General features: G+C 38.6%; 1 protein-coding gene across 4 annotated transcripts in view; it reads left to right on the top strand.

Moving 5' to 3' along the window:
• The window catches only part of LOC124135728, a 40,619-nt gene extending 30,637 nt beyond the window's left edge, over nt 1–9,982 (top strand). For all 4 annotated transcript variants that reach the window (XM_046501231.2, XM_046501234.2, XM_046501233.2 and 1 more), the window contains one exon: nt 8,663–9,982. In XM_046501231.2, the coding sequence (XP_046357187.1) occupies nt 8,663–9,044 (382 nt within the window). In that variant the 3' untranslated portion in view covers nt 9,045–9,982. The remainder of the gene's footprint in view (nt 1–8,662) is intronic.
• Nucleotides 9,983–17,522: the final 7,540 nt, after the last annotated feature.

Here is a 17,522-nt window from a genome sequence, read left to right as displayed (position 1 = left end):
GCTTTATGTATTGGAACATTAGACATACGTGCTACTTTCTCTGTAATCTACGCTCCCACGTTGATAATGTTCGCGTGTAATCTTGTAAGTTAATTACTATCGAGCACACTAAAATCTATATTTAATCAACATATCACCATTTCTTCATCTGCCTCAGGTTAATTCGTAGTAGTAGGTATTCATGTTGAAATGCGTGTGCATATATATTGTGCATTGATTATTAAGTGGTCCTTTATGGCGTTGATGATTTCTATGTTTTCCTTTGAAGACGCCGACAACTGACCCCTTATTAGTACATAACGACCTCATTATACTTTTGGCGTCCAGTGCAGTCCAGTTCCACACGTCCTTGTTATCCTGCAATAATAAGCAGGTAATCAAAACTTAAAGGTCAGTTGATCCTACATCTGTTCGTGTTGTGAAACTAAATAGGTGTACACATTCATTGCTCTTCCTTATACCGGGGTTTTTAACCGGGTTTTTGCAATTAACGAATGATTCAATACACACGGATGTTTCAAATATTCCTTTGAGGAAGCAACTAAAATTTCTATTTTATATTGTAAGCATGCATTCCTGAAAACTCTATGTAAATTCAGTTTTTTTGTATTTACAGAGGAAGACAAGGAAGAAAAAATCTTATCTAATGCAAACATGAATGTCATAACCCCAAAGAGGCTAATATGGAACAAATTCATTTTCTATTCATTCTTCCTACAGACAGGTAAATCTATTAACTCAGCAGCAATGGACGTAAATGGGTTCCAGATTTCTTATTTATGGCTATTTCGGTGGGAAGTGATGCTATTTTATTTGCCAAGCTATGGCGGACCAGTCCTCAGGTTATGAGAAAAATGAAATTTATGACGAGACAAAACAAATATTTGCCTCGCGGGAAGTGAGGGTCACTTAGTGGATGCACGTAAGTTAATTTGTCCAGGTCTGTGTGCGAAAACAGGTGGATTAATTCGGATCAGATTTACATGTTCCGACTCCTGAGTGAGATTGCTACAAGTTGGCACAACACAACTTTGTCCATAGCCAAAGGCAAATTATTGTTCGTATATTGATTTGGCGCAGGAGGTTGTTTAACAGGGCAAGGCTTAACTATCAAAAACCCATGTGTAGTTTGAAGATTGTTCGATCAGTCTGCTCAATGAATTTTATGAATAAGACTCTGCCACTAAATCATTCGAATCAATAAGAAGGAAATGTTAAATGTGTTTAAAACATGCATGCTGAGTTTAGTTGAATTTTATTCATAATTTAGCATTCCCTCTTTCATTTTGTGATTGATGTATGAGGTATTTTTCTTTACGCTATAGTTCATAGATGACTTTTAAAAACATGACATTTGCACAATGCACTCGCGACGTGTCAACACGTGCTAGCTATTTTGGCATTACCACAAAATCATTGCAACGATTATTTCAGCTCAGACCTGCAGCGTTACATGCGATCCTGTAAGCGTGTTTTGGGGCAAAATATTGAGTAAGCTAGGTCATTGCGAAACGTTGCTCCTCCAAGTTAATAGTCTGTCTTATTAATCCACAACCAGTCCTTTTATGCACCAATTACCACTTCTTGTGATAGATTACAACGCGTTTACGGAAGTGGCAACATTGTCTGCCTTGAAACAACCAGAATGCATTATTAAAGTGCACACGCATAACTTTGATGTATTCATGGTCACAAATGGTCTTGGCTTCACGTATACGTCAGGGCAATATCAATTACTTCAAATAGGAATTATGTATATATATGCTCTTTAACAAAACTGAACTCCCCTGTGAGAATTCCTGGTTTAAAGAGGTCCGCAGCAACCTGTGCTGGTCGTAAGAGGCGATTTACAGACAACCGTCATATAGTTGGAATATTGCTGAGTGCGGCGTTAAACAACAAACAAACAAAACACAACAAAACAAAATGGACCGGTTGGTCAGGTTCGGTTACTTGGTTAATTGCGTGTACCCTGACAGGGTATATCAATCGCAGGATTGTCTGGTTCAGACTCGATTATTTACAGGCCACCATCAAAGAGCTGGAATATTGCTGAGTGCGGCGTTGAACGACAAACAATCTGAACTTCATTGAAATATTATATCAGATTTCACTTAATCATACTTCTTGCAGTGATTTCATAGAAACAAAGAAGGTTTTTTCAAATTAGATTAAATGTCAACTACTCTCAGAAATTATTCCTGAACTTTTCAAGCTAAATTAATTATATTCATAGAGCAATGAACTATGCTAAAGATTAATAGTTGTTGTGGTATAGAAGTAATAGAGCTCATATCTGATGAATCTGTTTCAAAATTGATCTTATCATTTTGAAAGATCGTGTTTCCAAAATAGCTATTTCAAGCTTCCTAACTTTATCCGCCAAGTCGATGTGTTACTTTGGAGGACACATACGCCCCCACATTCACATTTGTGATGCTAGTTACAACAGTTGTATTAACATGTAGCTCTGTAATAGTACGTTCTGTGTATGTAAATAAATTTTTGTAACAAATCCGTCATGAAAGGATAGTGGTATAACGAGACATTGCCATTAATGGATATCTTCACAAGAAAATTACTATACATACATGCAAAGTGTTTGCGTATGTCCATACAGTTCATTGCAAAATGTCGGTGTATGTCCATACATTGCAAAGTGTCGGTGTATGTCCATACATTGCAAAGTGTCGGTGTATTTCCATACATTGCAAAGTGTCGGTGTATGTCCATACATTGCAAAGTGTCGGTGTATGTCCATACATTGCAAAGTGTCGGTGTATATTCGTTCAGCTGAATTTCTATTTGATTGTGTTGTTTATAGATAACCCCAGTTAGCAATAGTGAACTCACTTCAGAGGAATGCACATCCTAAATTATCAATTATGCAGTCACAGTATGCGTGTGGTATATGTTCTTAAAGAGATGTCGGTATACCCTATTATACTCCAGGCTCAACACTTTTCGCCATATCTGTGTATCACAATTATCCAATGACAAGAAATCAGTTTCTAATTTCATTTAAGATTAATCATCATTAATCATCATAAAGCAGTTCGCCCACTCAAAACGTCTACAAAGGACTTCCATAACTGGTAATGTGAATGAACGCATGGCGGTTTACGATACATTGACAATCACAGAGAAAATTAATTTCACATTTACGATTTCTGATATTTTAATAAAGACAATTTTATTCAGAGAAGTGCTCATTTAGTATCTATCTTTAGACGTTGTAATAAGTGCAGTGTGTGACATTTTCTTTGGGGAATTACAGTATTTATTAACTGCTAGATACACGCCCATAGTATAAATGGTCATCATTAGAAAAAAACTTACTCGGAACTAGACATGAGTCCAGTCCATGTGAACTTCAACACAAACATGGTATTATATCCCATCAGGTCTGTGCCATGACCTTACTTTCTTATACACCCTGTGTGAGTGGCAGTTGCTGCCGGCAGACCACCACATGTACCCTTTTCGCGAACACCTGGTGTCATCACTGATCTTCAACGATCCGTTCATATACTTTTCACCTCTATGTTCCATTAACGCCCAAAGGAATCTATTCGGCAGATAATCGAGACTGATTATTACCTGGCGTTGGCGTTTTATAGTATACTAGCAAGGTGAGCTCCAAGACCAAAGTGTTCCTGAGAATCATATTCCATGCACGCCTTGAATAGACAGTGTAGGCGTTTCACGTATTTCTTGATGAAATTAGGCGTTTTCTATTAAACTTTCATCTCCCTAATAATTGAATAACACAGATAAGTATGTTTGATCAGGATCGCAATAAACAGGAAACATGTCCATCCTGTTAGAATCACACAGATGTACTTCCAGAATAAGCAATGCAGCAATCGTTATTATACCCTTTAACAAATAAACAGGAAACATGGAACACACATTTCAAAGCAATTTACAACGGCAGCACACTAACGAGTTAATTTCTATTTCAAACAAACACATGTTCATTTCACATCGATGTAGTTCATTTCAGGATCACTGTCTCCCTCTGATAACACTATCAAGTCGTATATCCCACGCTATAATTCACCACCGAAGGAGTGGCATCGATCGTTTTACTATCACATCCATAATGGATGTACATATTGTCCTTTCAACATAGATGGGCCTTTTGTCTGACTGACCCTTTTTGACATTTGCAGCTGACGCTTGCAATCTATGTGTTACCTTTCTAAAGTCGTTCTTCAAGTCCACGATATGAAGCTAAACGATATACTGAAAGTTCCTCCGTGGAATTTAATTCTTTTCATTGTATTTTTTGCTTTCAATTTCCGAGCTCTAATAAAACAATAATTATATATACCTATACATCGTGCACACCCCTACCCAATACTACTTTGGCGCTAAATGGTTTCCAGAAGCATTGGATCTATGTGTATTATAGCATTATTTTAACGCTTGAAATTCACGTCTTTACGGGGATCTCGAATCGGATGCTTTCGTACGTATTACGTTATTAGTGATGCATTATGTTATTGGAATGCACAACCGGTAATCCAAGATATTCAAGACATGTTTTCTTGTCAACGACATTCTTAATTGTGCTATTTAGAAACGACATGTACCTATTTTAAACGACAACAATTACCCAGCTAGATAACATTGTCAGTGACCTTACTCTGAAAATGAAAGCCTAATGGGAATTTCTCGGCATTGTCACATAATTGTTTATACAAACATCGCGAAAACAATTGCTTCAAACGACTTCCTAAGATGATCATACCCGAATACCGAATCTTATGTCGAACATTTCATCAAAGGCCATAAGACTTTGCATTAATGATTTTAACACAATATCTGGTCATCGTTTTGGATTGGCTTTGTAAATGATAGTGATAAATGACATAACTCAATAGGCCAAGCAATGTAATGTCATCAGCGTTGTCGTTTTACCGCTTTCTTCTATGGATAATAATGATAACAATGTCTCCTAATGGCAAAGAAGTTAAAATGTATATCCACCGAATTTCAGGTGCATGAATACAAACAAAATTCAAATATTTTAAATAGTTTTACAATCATGCATATCATTTTCTTTGTGCAAGTAAACAACAATGTTGCAGCCATTCAATTTCAACAAAGCTAACTCTTGATTCATTGATTTCGGCTTTTACAAAAGAAGATGGAAGTAGAAATGATTTGCTTCAAATCTTATTATCCGGAAGATGACGTTTTCGGAGTCACACGAACCAAACTAATAATCTTTCACTGTTCATATTTTCCCGGGAAGATGGCTCTTAAAATGCACCATATTCACTTACGGTCGTGCCATTTCTACCCATTAACAGTTGGAACAACTAGCGCCAAACTCTTCCCTTTCCCTGTGTTCTTTAGTCATCTCTCGTCTGTTCGCAAAAGGGCAAACAACCAATACATGCCGTGTAGATTCAATCCGCTTGCAAGAGTCCCATCAATTATACATCACAACGGGATAACGTCATTCTGAATACGAGGTTTTAACTTCATGTTAGTGCGGCACATTCACGTTTCGTGATTTAGTTTTATTTTGGTGATGTGGTTTTATTTTCAGAAAATTCAGACGGATTAGGAGACAGATAGACTGATAGTATGGAGGCAATGTTCGATTTGTTGCTTTGTTTTGAAATAATAACATCTTCCTCATAAATAACACATCCGCCATCTCATTGAGATTTACTCGCTTCCTTCTTGTATTGAATGTGTATTTGCACAAGGACATTATGTTTTAATGGTTGATGTTTTCGGCTAGGATCAATACACGATGAACGTATTTCCAATCATTCTATTATCGCACTACGTTGCTAATATGTGTATTTGTTTTGTGGTCACAAATGTTGAAAATAATGCATTGTATAACATTTACAAATATTGAATTACTTTGAAACTGAGCCTATGGTATAATTAAGCGGGAACTAGAAGTTTTAAACAATATCATATTATTTGGGTTTGATCACTTTTGAAAATGCAAAGCGAGTTTGCACAACCTTACATTCATATCATACATGTTAATATGTTCCTTCATGTTGCATATCTTGAAAAGTTTCTCTACACAGAGAAAGCAAAGTGAGTTGAGGACTTCTCATGATATTTTGTTTAAAATGTACGTTTGAGATGGCTTTAGGGACATCATTTAAAATCAATCGATAAATAGTGTTCACAGGCCATTAATGAATTTGGTAAAATCCAGATATGAGTCTCTTTACCTTAAGCACAATTGACAGCCGATATAAGAGACACACTTTTTGTAGTTTCTCTCTATATAAAGGTCACTAGGGTTTGAAAGTTCCTCCTGAATAATAAAAAAAATCTAAATTGGGAGCCTCAAATTGATTATTCAACGACTTTGATGAAATGGAGTGCAGTATGTCTCGTGGAAAAAAAATATTCTAAAGCTAGTGAAAGGGTTCCACCATGGATTTGGCCATTTGGCATTTTGTTCCAACTTGTTCGAAAATGGCACAAATTTGCAAACGTATCTATTGAGACTGGGATGATAGCCTTTGCAAATGGTTAATGGCAATTGAATGAAATGGATCCGAGCATTGCATACAAAAAGCCATGATCTTATGCCGTGTGGTGAAATAGTGTCAAACAATTTTGCCATATAGCTTATCCCTCGTGGGATGGTTTCATTGAGGGCTGAGCCGGCGCATTTTCATTCAAAATCTGCAACGTCAGACCTTAAGATGCATCATCAATGATTTATCCGATTCAGCAGATCGTGATGGTCTGACGACTGTTAATGTTTCCGGCTGTGACAAGCAACTCCAAGCAGACGGAATTCAAAGTAATGGGAGTAGGTAAATATTGACGTTTGGCCACCTCGAGACGATGCTGGTCTAACTATAGTCAGTAGTAGGGTAAATATTTCAACGAGACTGGTGTCAGATAGCGATAGTTGTAACTGTGGGATAGTTGTCAGTCAAATAGCTTAATCGCATCACCCTCGCCCCAACCACCCCCGCCGCCCTGTCAACACGTTAGGATCAATACATGGCTGGGAGCAGAGAAGGATATTGGACCGGTTTGGCTTTTCGGCAGAGAACACTAAAACTTGATTAAAACATGAGAGAAACGTGCCAAATTAAAAGGTGGATCGGTTGCAGTAGACTATATGCATGTTCCACAGAATTAAGACCCCTTGAATGTTGAGTTGCCCAAGGATGAAAGCTTTGCTTCTGACTTGTCCATATATTGCTAGTGTTCAGAAGGGAAACTCAATTTTCAGGGAGTGAACACATTCTCTTCTAACGGTCTAAATTTGCAAGTCTATCGCCAAGATTAGATTCTGGCAAATAAAACGTGCAAAATGGCGTAGAGAAAGTTAACCAGAATGGTGAAAAACAGCGACTTAAGTCTTGCATCCTCATCCATGTTAAACAGATACTCAGATACATCAACGCCCCCTACTTCCGGCGTGTCAGTCACCAAAACAGATGTCCTTCCTATAGGCTTGGAACTTAGTTTCAGTTAAAGGATCTTTAATGACAAGTGTCTGATTTACAGTTATTTCCCATCGTCATTCCGAGTTATTTATGCGGTGCAAGGTATCTTTATTAGCGTTCTGAAACAAGACGGCCATTACATGCATAATGTAATAAGGGTGTAATAGTGAGCGTGGACTGACTGCGGTTCTGCGAAATTTTTACCAATGTGCCTCAGCAAACAATGAAGACCTTTTCGGTAGGGAAGAAGAGAGCATGTGTTACTCGGGAATGGAAGTGGTATATGATCAGCTTCATTCTCCTCTGATCTGTGACATTGTGAAATGGGTAGCTGTGGACTCACTTTTGATTCGCGTGTATCCTGAGGTGATTCGTTCTAATCTTAGACTTACAGGGTCACCTGCTCTTTCTTAATATTCTAATCAATTGTAAACAAGCCTAAATCTACACCAATCGTTTTGGGAACGATCCAACCTAATCCAAACTTGCATACAATCTTATTGTGTTTATTGTTTAGCATTATTTCAAAGCGCACAAGTTTTAGAGACGATTGTCGTATTCGTGAATAGAGTACCCTTGATCTGTACAAATTCAAAGAATAACAGTCGATCAGAATTATGTCAGTTGTTATGATCAGTTCAGAGCTAAACCGCAAGGCATCGAGGCTGCTTTTAACTAACGAATTTTGTGATAGGTTAAAGCAGCTGTTCCCAACTGTCACTGTATTTATTCCCAGCAAGCATGGGAAGAAACCCGAAGTAATCTGAATCTGTAGTTATAACGTAGTTCAATCACAGTAGCGTTGATGAGAGGACAATCTACCCAACTACCTTTGGTCTTTTGAAGAGCGTATTGTCATTGCTGCAAGTGACTTAATGAGTTGGGTGTCATGCTGCTTTGAGCAATATTTCGGAGACTTCACGGCCTGTCAGCTTAAAGTGGGAGAGAAGCCAAAGTGACGTTCGTAATAGGTTAACCACTTTATTTATTGTGATCGGGTGATTTCAAAGTAGTGTGAGTTTGTATCATCGTATGCATCAAGCACGGCTCTTTAATCATACAATAAACAACTGGTTTTGTATGGTTCAGTCTCTCTTATTTTTAAGTCACAGTAATACAGCAGTGTTGTGGCAGACTGCGGTGTAAAACGACCCTCACTCACCCGATAAGTTACACGATTTTAACGGACATGTTCTATGTTTCAGGCGCTATGACAGAATGTCCAAAAGGAGAGACTCGGTTGTCAGCAGGCCGATGCCTTACGAATGTTGTCCAGCGCTGAGGGAACGTATTGAACCATATGGAGGAATCTCTAGAGAGGGCAAAGTCCTGGAGTTGTACAGAGACTCGAGAACCGTACAGACGTTTTACCAGACTAGGTGCCGTCCCTGGGTCGTCAACGGACAGTGTCATTATCTTGACGTCCGGGCGAAGAGGTACTCTCGGTGTGTGCAGAAGTACACGTATATGTACGGCATAGTAAAAGACTACAACGTGACGCAGCCATACAGGGTGGACTACATTAAAGTTAAATCGGGGTGCACATGTGAGCTGGATTTCCATCGTGATGCCACCAGATATGGTTAGCGACACTGCAGAACCTGTGTTTAAATCTTGTCTTTCAAACCACGGTTGTGTAACTGGCGGCTCACCCGGCTCAACAGACCGATTCGTATGACAAACGAAAAGATTCCATCGTGTTCAAGAGCAAAATGGCGTCACTCAATCACCATCTCTATCAATGTAATTTGCTGGCGATTTAAAGAACTTGTTGCAGATGGTTCCATAGCCATTGGAGCTTGTTGCTTGCCGATACACGGTCTACGAATCACCTTAGTGCTTACACTCTAAGATGCGACAAGGCTTTCAAAGCAGAAGCCGTCATCCAATGTATCGAGAAATTAACCGGCGGAGCCCTTCACTTCGCGAAGACAGATATTCGAAATTTGGCGTCGACAAAACTGTCAAGGCTAAGGAGATGTGCCTGGGAAGTGATTGGTGGCAAACTACGCAGTTATCAACATATCATCCTTATTGACCTTACGCTGAAGGTGATTCGCGAGGTCAAACAGCGACCTCTTTACAAGGTCATTGAATTTCATTCATGGAAATATTCTGTAAAGACCTTTGACCGCCAGGTGATGTGACAGGTCATCTCTAGGCGGGCGGTTCTCATCTCTTGGTGCCCACAGCCATCACCTCAATCTCACTGTGGACTCTTCTCATTACGGCTGTTCGATTGGAGAGGTTGGGGTCGCGGTTAACCTGACTTTGACTGTGTCATGGGTTAAGCAGTCAAACTTAGTATTGACCAGATTGTTGTTAGATTGTTGAACTTGGTCTACTGTGATGTTGATCCCTCCAAACGATCATGTCACGATGTTTTAACCGTTGTACGCGGTAATGTACTGAAATACTTTCTCTATTGTAAACTTCTGTAAAACAAGATGTAAATTTTCTTATCCATCCAAGGCTTTACAAATTGACCAATATTAAGTCATCTGCAAATAAAATATTTATGTGAATATCAGATTTTGTCATTTAATTGAAGAGCCGATCTAATGTATTTATTGAACATTAGACCTCACTAGCGCCATTCTATCGCTAGGCACCTCTGTCTTGATCTGAATAGAATGATGTCAGCTGATGTATATTTGTTAGAAATCGAGGGCTGCACGACATTAAGTGGTTAAATAAAATCATTTAATTTTCTCATATCGCCTGATAACAACCAATCCATTACCGAAATTCAGCGAGTGATAATCCCAGTTGAGCTTATGCAGAACGGGATTTATAATATGGCCTTTGTCCTCAGAAATGCAGCGTAAATATCAGTAAAAAACATGGTTTGTCTGTTTGAAACTAATCACGTTCCTGTAACCATTTCAACGTGCCATGGATTGTTAGATTAAAACAAGCTACAAGTTAAGATCGGGGAAATGTAAAAAAAAGTTCAATAAAGATTGATAACTGCATTTTAGTTCAGATCCTCGGGAAAGGGAGGGGTCTTATTTTCTGAACCAATTTACCATATAGACATTTGAGATAACATTAATGATCAACGTGTGTACCTAATTTGTTTCTCTGTTTGAAATCAAACTACATTTATAACATGAAAGCCTTTCTATGCCTCAGGCTAATGCAAGGTTAACCTTTATCCCCTCCGGGTGGGCAAAATTCCTCTTGTCCATGAAAAGGACAATGCTTTGGCTGCTTTGATTAAGTTCTTTAAATAACGAAATGAAACATAAAAACAGTACAAGGATTACTTGGTGGCTGTCTTCAAACTAACAAAGCAACTTGTAGGACTTTCATATATTAACACAGCAAAATGGATTTGGTACCAATAAAATATATTTGCACATCATGAAAAACATTTTGTGCAAACAACATTCGTTGATATTGCAACAAATACAATATACATACATCCCGAATTCGAAATGCAAAATTCATGAAAAAGAATTCATCTTCACACAAACATTGTAGGCAATGAAATTCTAGTCTATCAAGGTAGATGTTCGCAAGCTCCTACAGATTGTCTTGAAAGTTTGATATCTCTTGTGTTTTCGTTATGCGTGTGTGTTCCACTATTGTTTTACCATCCGTCCGTCAACCCGGAAAAACTAATGGGTCTCATGAGGTTATATCGTTTGAATTACATTCATGAGATACAATCATGAACGACAAATGCAAAAAAGTTGTGAGTGGAAAATATGAGAAACGTAAAGTCACGATAAAAGATACCCAAACGTTATTGTGAGCGCAATTGAATTCCTGCGCTGTAAACGTGATTGTCTAAAGTTATCTTTCACTTTGCATGAAATGTAATTCTTAAGTCCTTGTCATTTAGAAGACAAGATTAATTTGCAAAGTAGGCGTTTCTTTCCCAAGCTCTTAACTAAATGTGCAAATATGTATCTTCATAATGAGCATGCATTCAATAATCTCAAATGGCGAAACGTTTTTTGAAATTGTTTCTTTTCACGATATTCCACTTTAAGTGAATAGATATCGTTAAAAGATGCTTCCAGTGATTAGAAATTTAAACTGAAGGCATTGCGTCACCGCCCCATTACACGCCATTCAACCTTTAGCACAGAACATTATTTCGAAGGTTAATATCCGGAGAGACTATTCTATTTTCCCTAACTGCGATCTCATGAGAGACATTGCACGAATCATCAATCACAAAGTTCACAACACCTACATCTCATGCTTAAAAAAGTCATATGATAGTCAAAGTGCTGAGCGATCTGATCCTCCCACGGAAAGGTTCCTTTCTCGGCACAGCTTAAGATTGTGGTGCATCTTTCACAGTGAATTCAATATAATGTGTAGGAAAATACCTTCTTGTTTCTAATACTCTTCAACATGTTGCATACTGTACGCGTGCGTTAGCCATACAAATAGTAACTATAACGTAAGTTCCTTAGATTCCACTTAATGGTATTGTGAATGGTGCCTGGAATATTTCTTCCAATCCAACAATACACGGCATCAAGAGAACAGGTAATATATTTTTAATTGGTGTATTTTGGCCACCTGGCTGAAGGAACATACAATAGCTTGGATGATCCAACAAATAAATTGAACGTACAATCTTTTCATTAGACCAGAATACAACTATAGCGTCGGATTCCTCAGTATATTTTGTCAGAAGCAGCTGGTATCCTTCTTATTGTAGCCAGTAATCATTATTTTTAAAGCTTTGACGTCAAACTCCTTTTACAGACTAAAGTGCTCCAAAAGTATTTAAAGAGTTTGACAGTATTCACTGGTGACTGAGACTAAACCAGTTTTTGATCGTAGTCGTGTTTTAAGTATTAAAAAATCAAACGTTCTTTACTGAAAACAAGAGAAATGTCTTTTGTAGGGAGCTACTGGATCAATCCATATGCCTGAGAAGATCCAGTGGACATGCTCATCCACATTTATCTAGCTTTTATCCCGACTCGTCTTAGATCATCGAGCTTACACACTGGCGTGGCGTCCATCGACTGTCCGCTGTATTGTTAATATTTTGTTTGGTTTCCAGATGATATCTCAAACACATATTGATCGATTTTGACAATCGATAGTCTTTCATAAAAAAGATCACGCTCGATAGACGGCAAAAGTAAGTTCAGTTCACGTGACCAAAGAAATAACGAAGGGATACATCTGGATTGAAAGAAACTCCAAAGGACAGTTGCTACATTAAGGGATGTCAAATATATATATAGTTATCTTCTATTCCTTAGGTTTTGTACACATTCGGGTTAAATTCAATCCAGTTACGAGGAGGTGAAAAGTTATATTTAGGTGTAAATAAATGGCAGATAGTGATGCCATAAAGAACAGTAAAAGCATCTTTTGACATAAACGTCTTATCAAGGATAATCAGACATAATACAAATATGAACATGCAAATTAATTAAAAGAATTCTATTGTAATCAGGGATATAGGTAAACATGGATTAAGTATATTTTAGTCCCTATTTAAAACATGGATTAAGTATATCTTAGTCCCAATTTAAAACATGGATTAGGTATATCTTAGTCCCTATTTAAAACATGGATTAAGTATATTTTAATCCCTATTTAAAACATGGATTAAGTATATTTTAGTCCCTATTTAAAACATGGATTAAGTATATTTTAGTCCCTATTTAAAACATGGATTAAGTATATTTTAGCCATATTTAAAACATGGATTAAGTATATTTTAGTCCCTATTTAAAACATGGATTAAGTATATTTTAGTCCCTATTTAAAACATGGATTATGTATATTTTAGTCCCTATTTAAAAACATGGATTATGTATATGTGTGTGTGTGTGTGTGTGTGTGTGTGTGTGTGTGTGTGTGTGTGTGTGTCAGCTTTTAAGGTTCTGGATAAGGTTGAGGCCAATGTTTCAACTTGTTCGTCAAGTATGGTCGGGAATGGTGACTTTCATCCATGCTTACAGACTAGGCAGCATATTTCTGCAGGTGATTAGTGATTAGGTATTCTTTGCTGATAAAAAACGGACAAAATTGGCTCCCGCGCTGACATCAATTATCTCCGACAGACATCTATGCGGGGGGGGTCATTCTCCTTTATTTACCACTGTTAAGAGGTGGGCAGGCCTTCAAACTGCCACCACTCACCACACTTCAGATAGCCAATACAAGAGGCATCTCTCATGAGCGCGCGGACATTCTGAGGAAACGACTGGGCATGAGAAAGGGTTTCAGCTCTATTGGTTCCAAGGTTCTGACTCCTGATCAAAAACGCTCCAGGTTCATCATCTCTCGTGAGTATTTACGTAGTTTTAAAGTCGACCCTACTACTTTTGTTGAGCGATTTGTAACCATGGGAGTCTGGCTTCACCACTTTTAGGCAGAGACTAAATAACAGCAAAATCAGTGGAAACATCTAACATCTCTCCCTCCGAAGAAGGCAAAGTTGTCATAGCAGCTGGCAAAGTGATGTTTTGATTTTCTGGGATTCCAAAGGAGTCCCACTGATGGACTATCTCCTGAAATGTCATACCAATAATGGTTAAAAAAGTAAACAGCAAAAGAAACGCAAGTCTTACGTCTGTTTCAAGTTTTGAACAAACTGACAAACGCAATGGTGTCAAATCACAAATTAATATAGAGAACTGTCAGTTGAAGAGCGGAAGTCGGTTGTCACACTGGTGTTACAGGAGTTTACAAAGGAACACGTAACGTCAAAGAAACATATCTTTCGTACTGAAGAATGAATCGCCTCAGTAACCAATTGACCGTCTTGGGTTAGCACACAGGCGGTACAAAGTCGCCTAATCGGGTTAACAAGTGTCAGACAGAATGCCTGAGGCAAGTAGTTACACTCAAACAGTAATCTCTGTTCCATTTCTACACGCATGTTTGGTTGTTTACCCTCTGTAATTCGATATCCCAAACATGTTTAATACGAGCAATATCCGAGGAGAGACATGGAAGAATGTTGATGTTGTTCAGATACGTCATTGACACCTGTATGAGAACGTGCATTGTCCTGTTCCTGTTGGGACAATTGAGGATAGGAAACAATATGACGACAAAGAACTTGATTCCCATACACAACAGCAGTTACACGTTGTCGGAAGACATGAAGTTGAACCCCAAACCATCACACTTTCACCACTCCAACTGTTAGCCTGAATAACATAGCAATCAGCGTAAAGTTCATTACAGCGACGCCAGACACGTACATGGTCGTCAGCATGAGAGACGCGTCCGAAAAGACAACTTGACGCCACTGAGCATGTCGCCACCATTTATGTTGCCGGGTCGACTGTAAAAATCGCAGACGGCATGGAGACGTCGTCGAATCGTGTCTGCTGGTACTGCTCACCTATAGGCCCATGAACTACATCTGCTGTTCCTGTTGCTTTTTTAGTTCCTTAGTGACCCTTATAAAGCGATCTTGTGCAGGTGTTGTAACTCCCGGTCACCTAGAACGTGGTCGACCAGCAGAAAAGGACCCCGTTTGCTTGGTACATTGTGCTTGTGATAGTGCTGAGATGACATCATAACTTTCTGGCTACAGCAGTTGCAGAGTACCGGCCTGTAACATTCCAAGGACCTTCCCCTTTGCACAGGCATCGTTGACTTTGTTGAGCTTACAATGCAAATATTGTTTGACACCCACCTTTATAAAGGATAACTCAGGATAGGTCAAAATACATTTGCTTTTACCCCGGATCTTAACTGCACGAGAAAAGTCATGGTTTTAGTTGATTTTAGTTGTGTTTGTGTCAATGTGTGGAATGAACGCCATATCGCATGACATCAGTTCATCTGTCACCATTTCAGCATTTTCCAATCAATTCAGGCAAAATTGAATGGTTACACTAGGAGCTTCCGATTCTTTTGCTGGTCAGTATATTATGCTAATCTGCTTGGGCAATTGCGTGAGAATATCAAGGCTGAAGGTGTGATGTTCCACAAGAATAATGAAGGTGCTCAAGTCTGATGTCGCCATGGCTACAATACATGACTCCAGCTTTGAACTCATTGAAGATCTTCCGTATTCATCAGATTTGACACCGTCAGATTTCCACCTCTTCCCCAACTTGTAAAAAGAACTGCCAAGCATTATGTAAATGATGATGATGTCATTTCTACTGCGGGGGACATTTTGCACCACATAGAGGAAGCCTTCTACACAGTGGAATCCAGACACTCCAGCGTCGTTGGTAAGTGTGTGGACCACGGAGGGGATTATGCGAAAGAAATTAGCTGCGCATCATAGTTAGGGTCACAACTTATCAGCCGCCCTCATAAATGTAAGTTCAGCAGACATAAATATGGTGCTCTCAAGCAAAGGAAGTCTGCACTTTCCATAATTTATCAACCAGAACTTAGAAAATACTACAAGGAACATTGTCCATGTTTGACAATGTGTCTTGTAGGATGACAGCCTAAATTGGCTCAGGTCGTAGACTTCTGTATTGGTGAAAGACGAGAGCACAGCAATGGTCCCGGACTAAGTATCATCATCGGGGCTATTTGGGGCGCCACGATCGCGAGCAGAGAATATTCTATAAGTACACTATAAATGTCAAAACGCTGATGAATAATATATTGGGAGGCAGGCTGTCAGTCAAATTGCCTGTATAGTTTTCAAAAAGTTGAGGAGAAACACTTTCTTCGTTCATCAATCAGTGTCCTTTACTGTTCAACTCCGTCCTTCATGAAGTGCCAACATTCAAAATGAGATTTAGATTAGGCTGCAGCTTAGGAACCTACATCACAGTCACGTCACTGGCCCCAGGCCACCTATTCAGGGAAGAATTGTCTAACTTAACGAACACCGTCTTTCTTCAATCGCAGATTTAAACAGGATATTTTGCATTGAATAACAGTAATAGGACATATAGTACGGTATTACATCAAATTTGCACATCAAGATTTCATTAGGAATTATATCGTTTCTATATGTACACACTGAAAACAAACGATTATTGTACACCCTAAGTTTTTTTAAATGTCAAGAACTGTTATCTTCAATCTAACGCTAAACATATACGCTGACAATACATTATATTGGCTTTGCGTTGTGTATATTCTGAAAAACATGTATCATGTGTACACTTTATTAATTTAATTATTTCGTAGTAACTAAACTGTCACATAACTACACAAACATATCAAGGCACGATATATCGAGTCTAGATATAACGATATGCGTGTTTTGATAACTGACTGGTATAACAAGTGTTTTCAGGCGTTCTCGAGCTATTTATGAAATAAGATGTCACCGTCCGAACCTCCTACTTGTAATGTTCTACATTGGAACATATCTAAATATCTGAAAGCTGACAAAGATCAAAGTGATACTGGAGCACTTCTGTCAGGTCTGTGTGCCAACAGTAAACACTCCTCCCATAACATAAATATGCTCAACAAAGATGAAGCCATCTCATTAGCGACTCAGCATAATATCTGCACATCATCTAATAATCTGACGTTTGGTCTACATTGATGCTGTGTTTTGAAGGATGTGTTAAGAATACTAACATAGCCTTTCCAACAATTTTATCTTCCACTTCCGAGGTGCAGTGCTAAACAAAGTGTTAATATCTCAGCGCGTTAGTTCTTCTGTTCCCATCACACAAACTTTCTACGACATTCTGTGGCACAACTGCACACAAGGGTCACTAGCGAATCTGGTACTTACATTATACATGTGGCTGTGTACAGGGTCAACAGAAGGATCTAGTACAGACGTTATACATGTGGCTGTGTACAGGGTCAACAGAAGGATCTAGTACAGACGTTATACATGTTGCTGTGTACAGGGTCAACAGAAGGATCTAGTACAGACGTTATACATGTTGCTTTGTACAGGGTCAACAGAAGGATCTTGTACAGACGTTATACATATGGCTGTGTGCAGGGTCAACAGAAGGATCTAGTACAGACGTTATACATGTAGCTGTGTACAGGGTCAACTCAAGGATCTAGTACAGACGTTATACATGTAGCTGTGTACAGGGTCTACAGAAGGATCTAGTACAGACGTTATACATGTAGCTGTGAACAGGGTCAACAGAAGAATCTAGTACAGACGTT

Source organism: Haliotis rufescens, unplaced genomic scaffold (genome assembly GCF_023055435.1).
Source record: "Haliotis rufescens isolate VD_foot unplaced genomic scaffold, xgHalRufe1.0.p SCAF_1, whole genome shotgun sequence".
Taxonomy (NCBI): Eukaryota; Metazoa; Mollusca; class Gastropoda; order Lepetellida; family Haliotidae; genus Haliotis; species Haliotis rufescens.
This window is presented reverse-complemented; position numbering and strand designations above follow the sequence as displayed.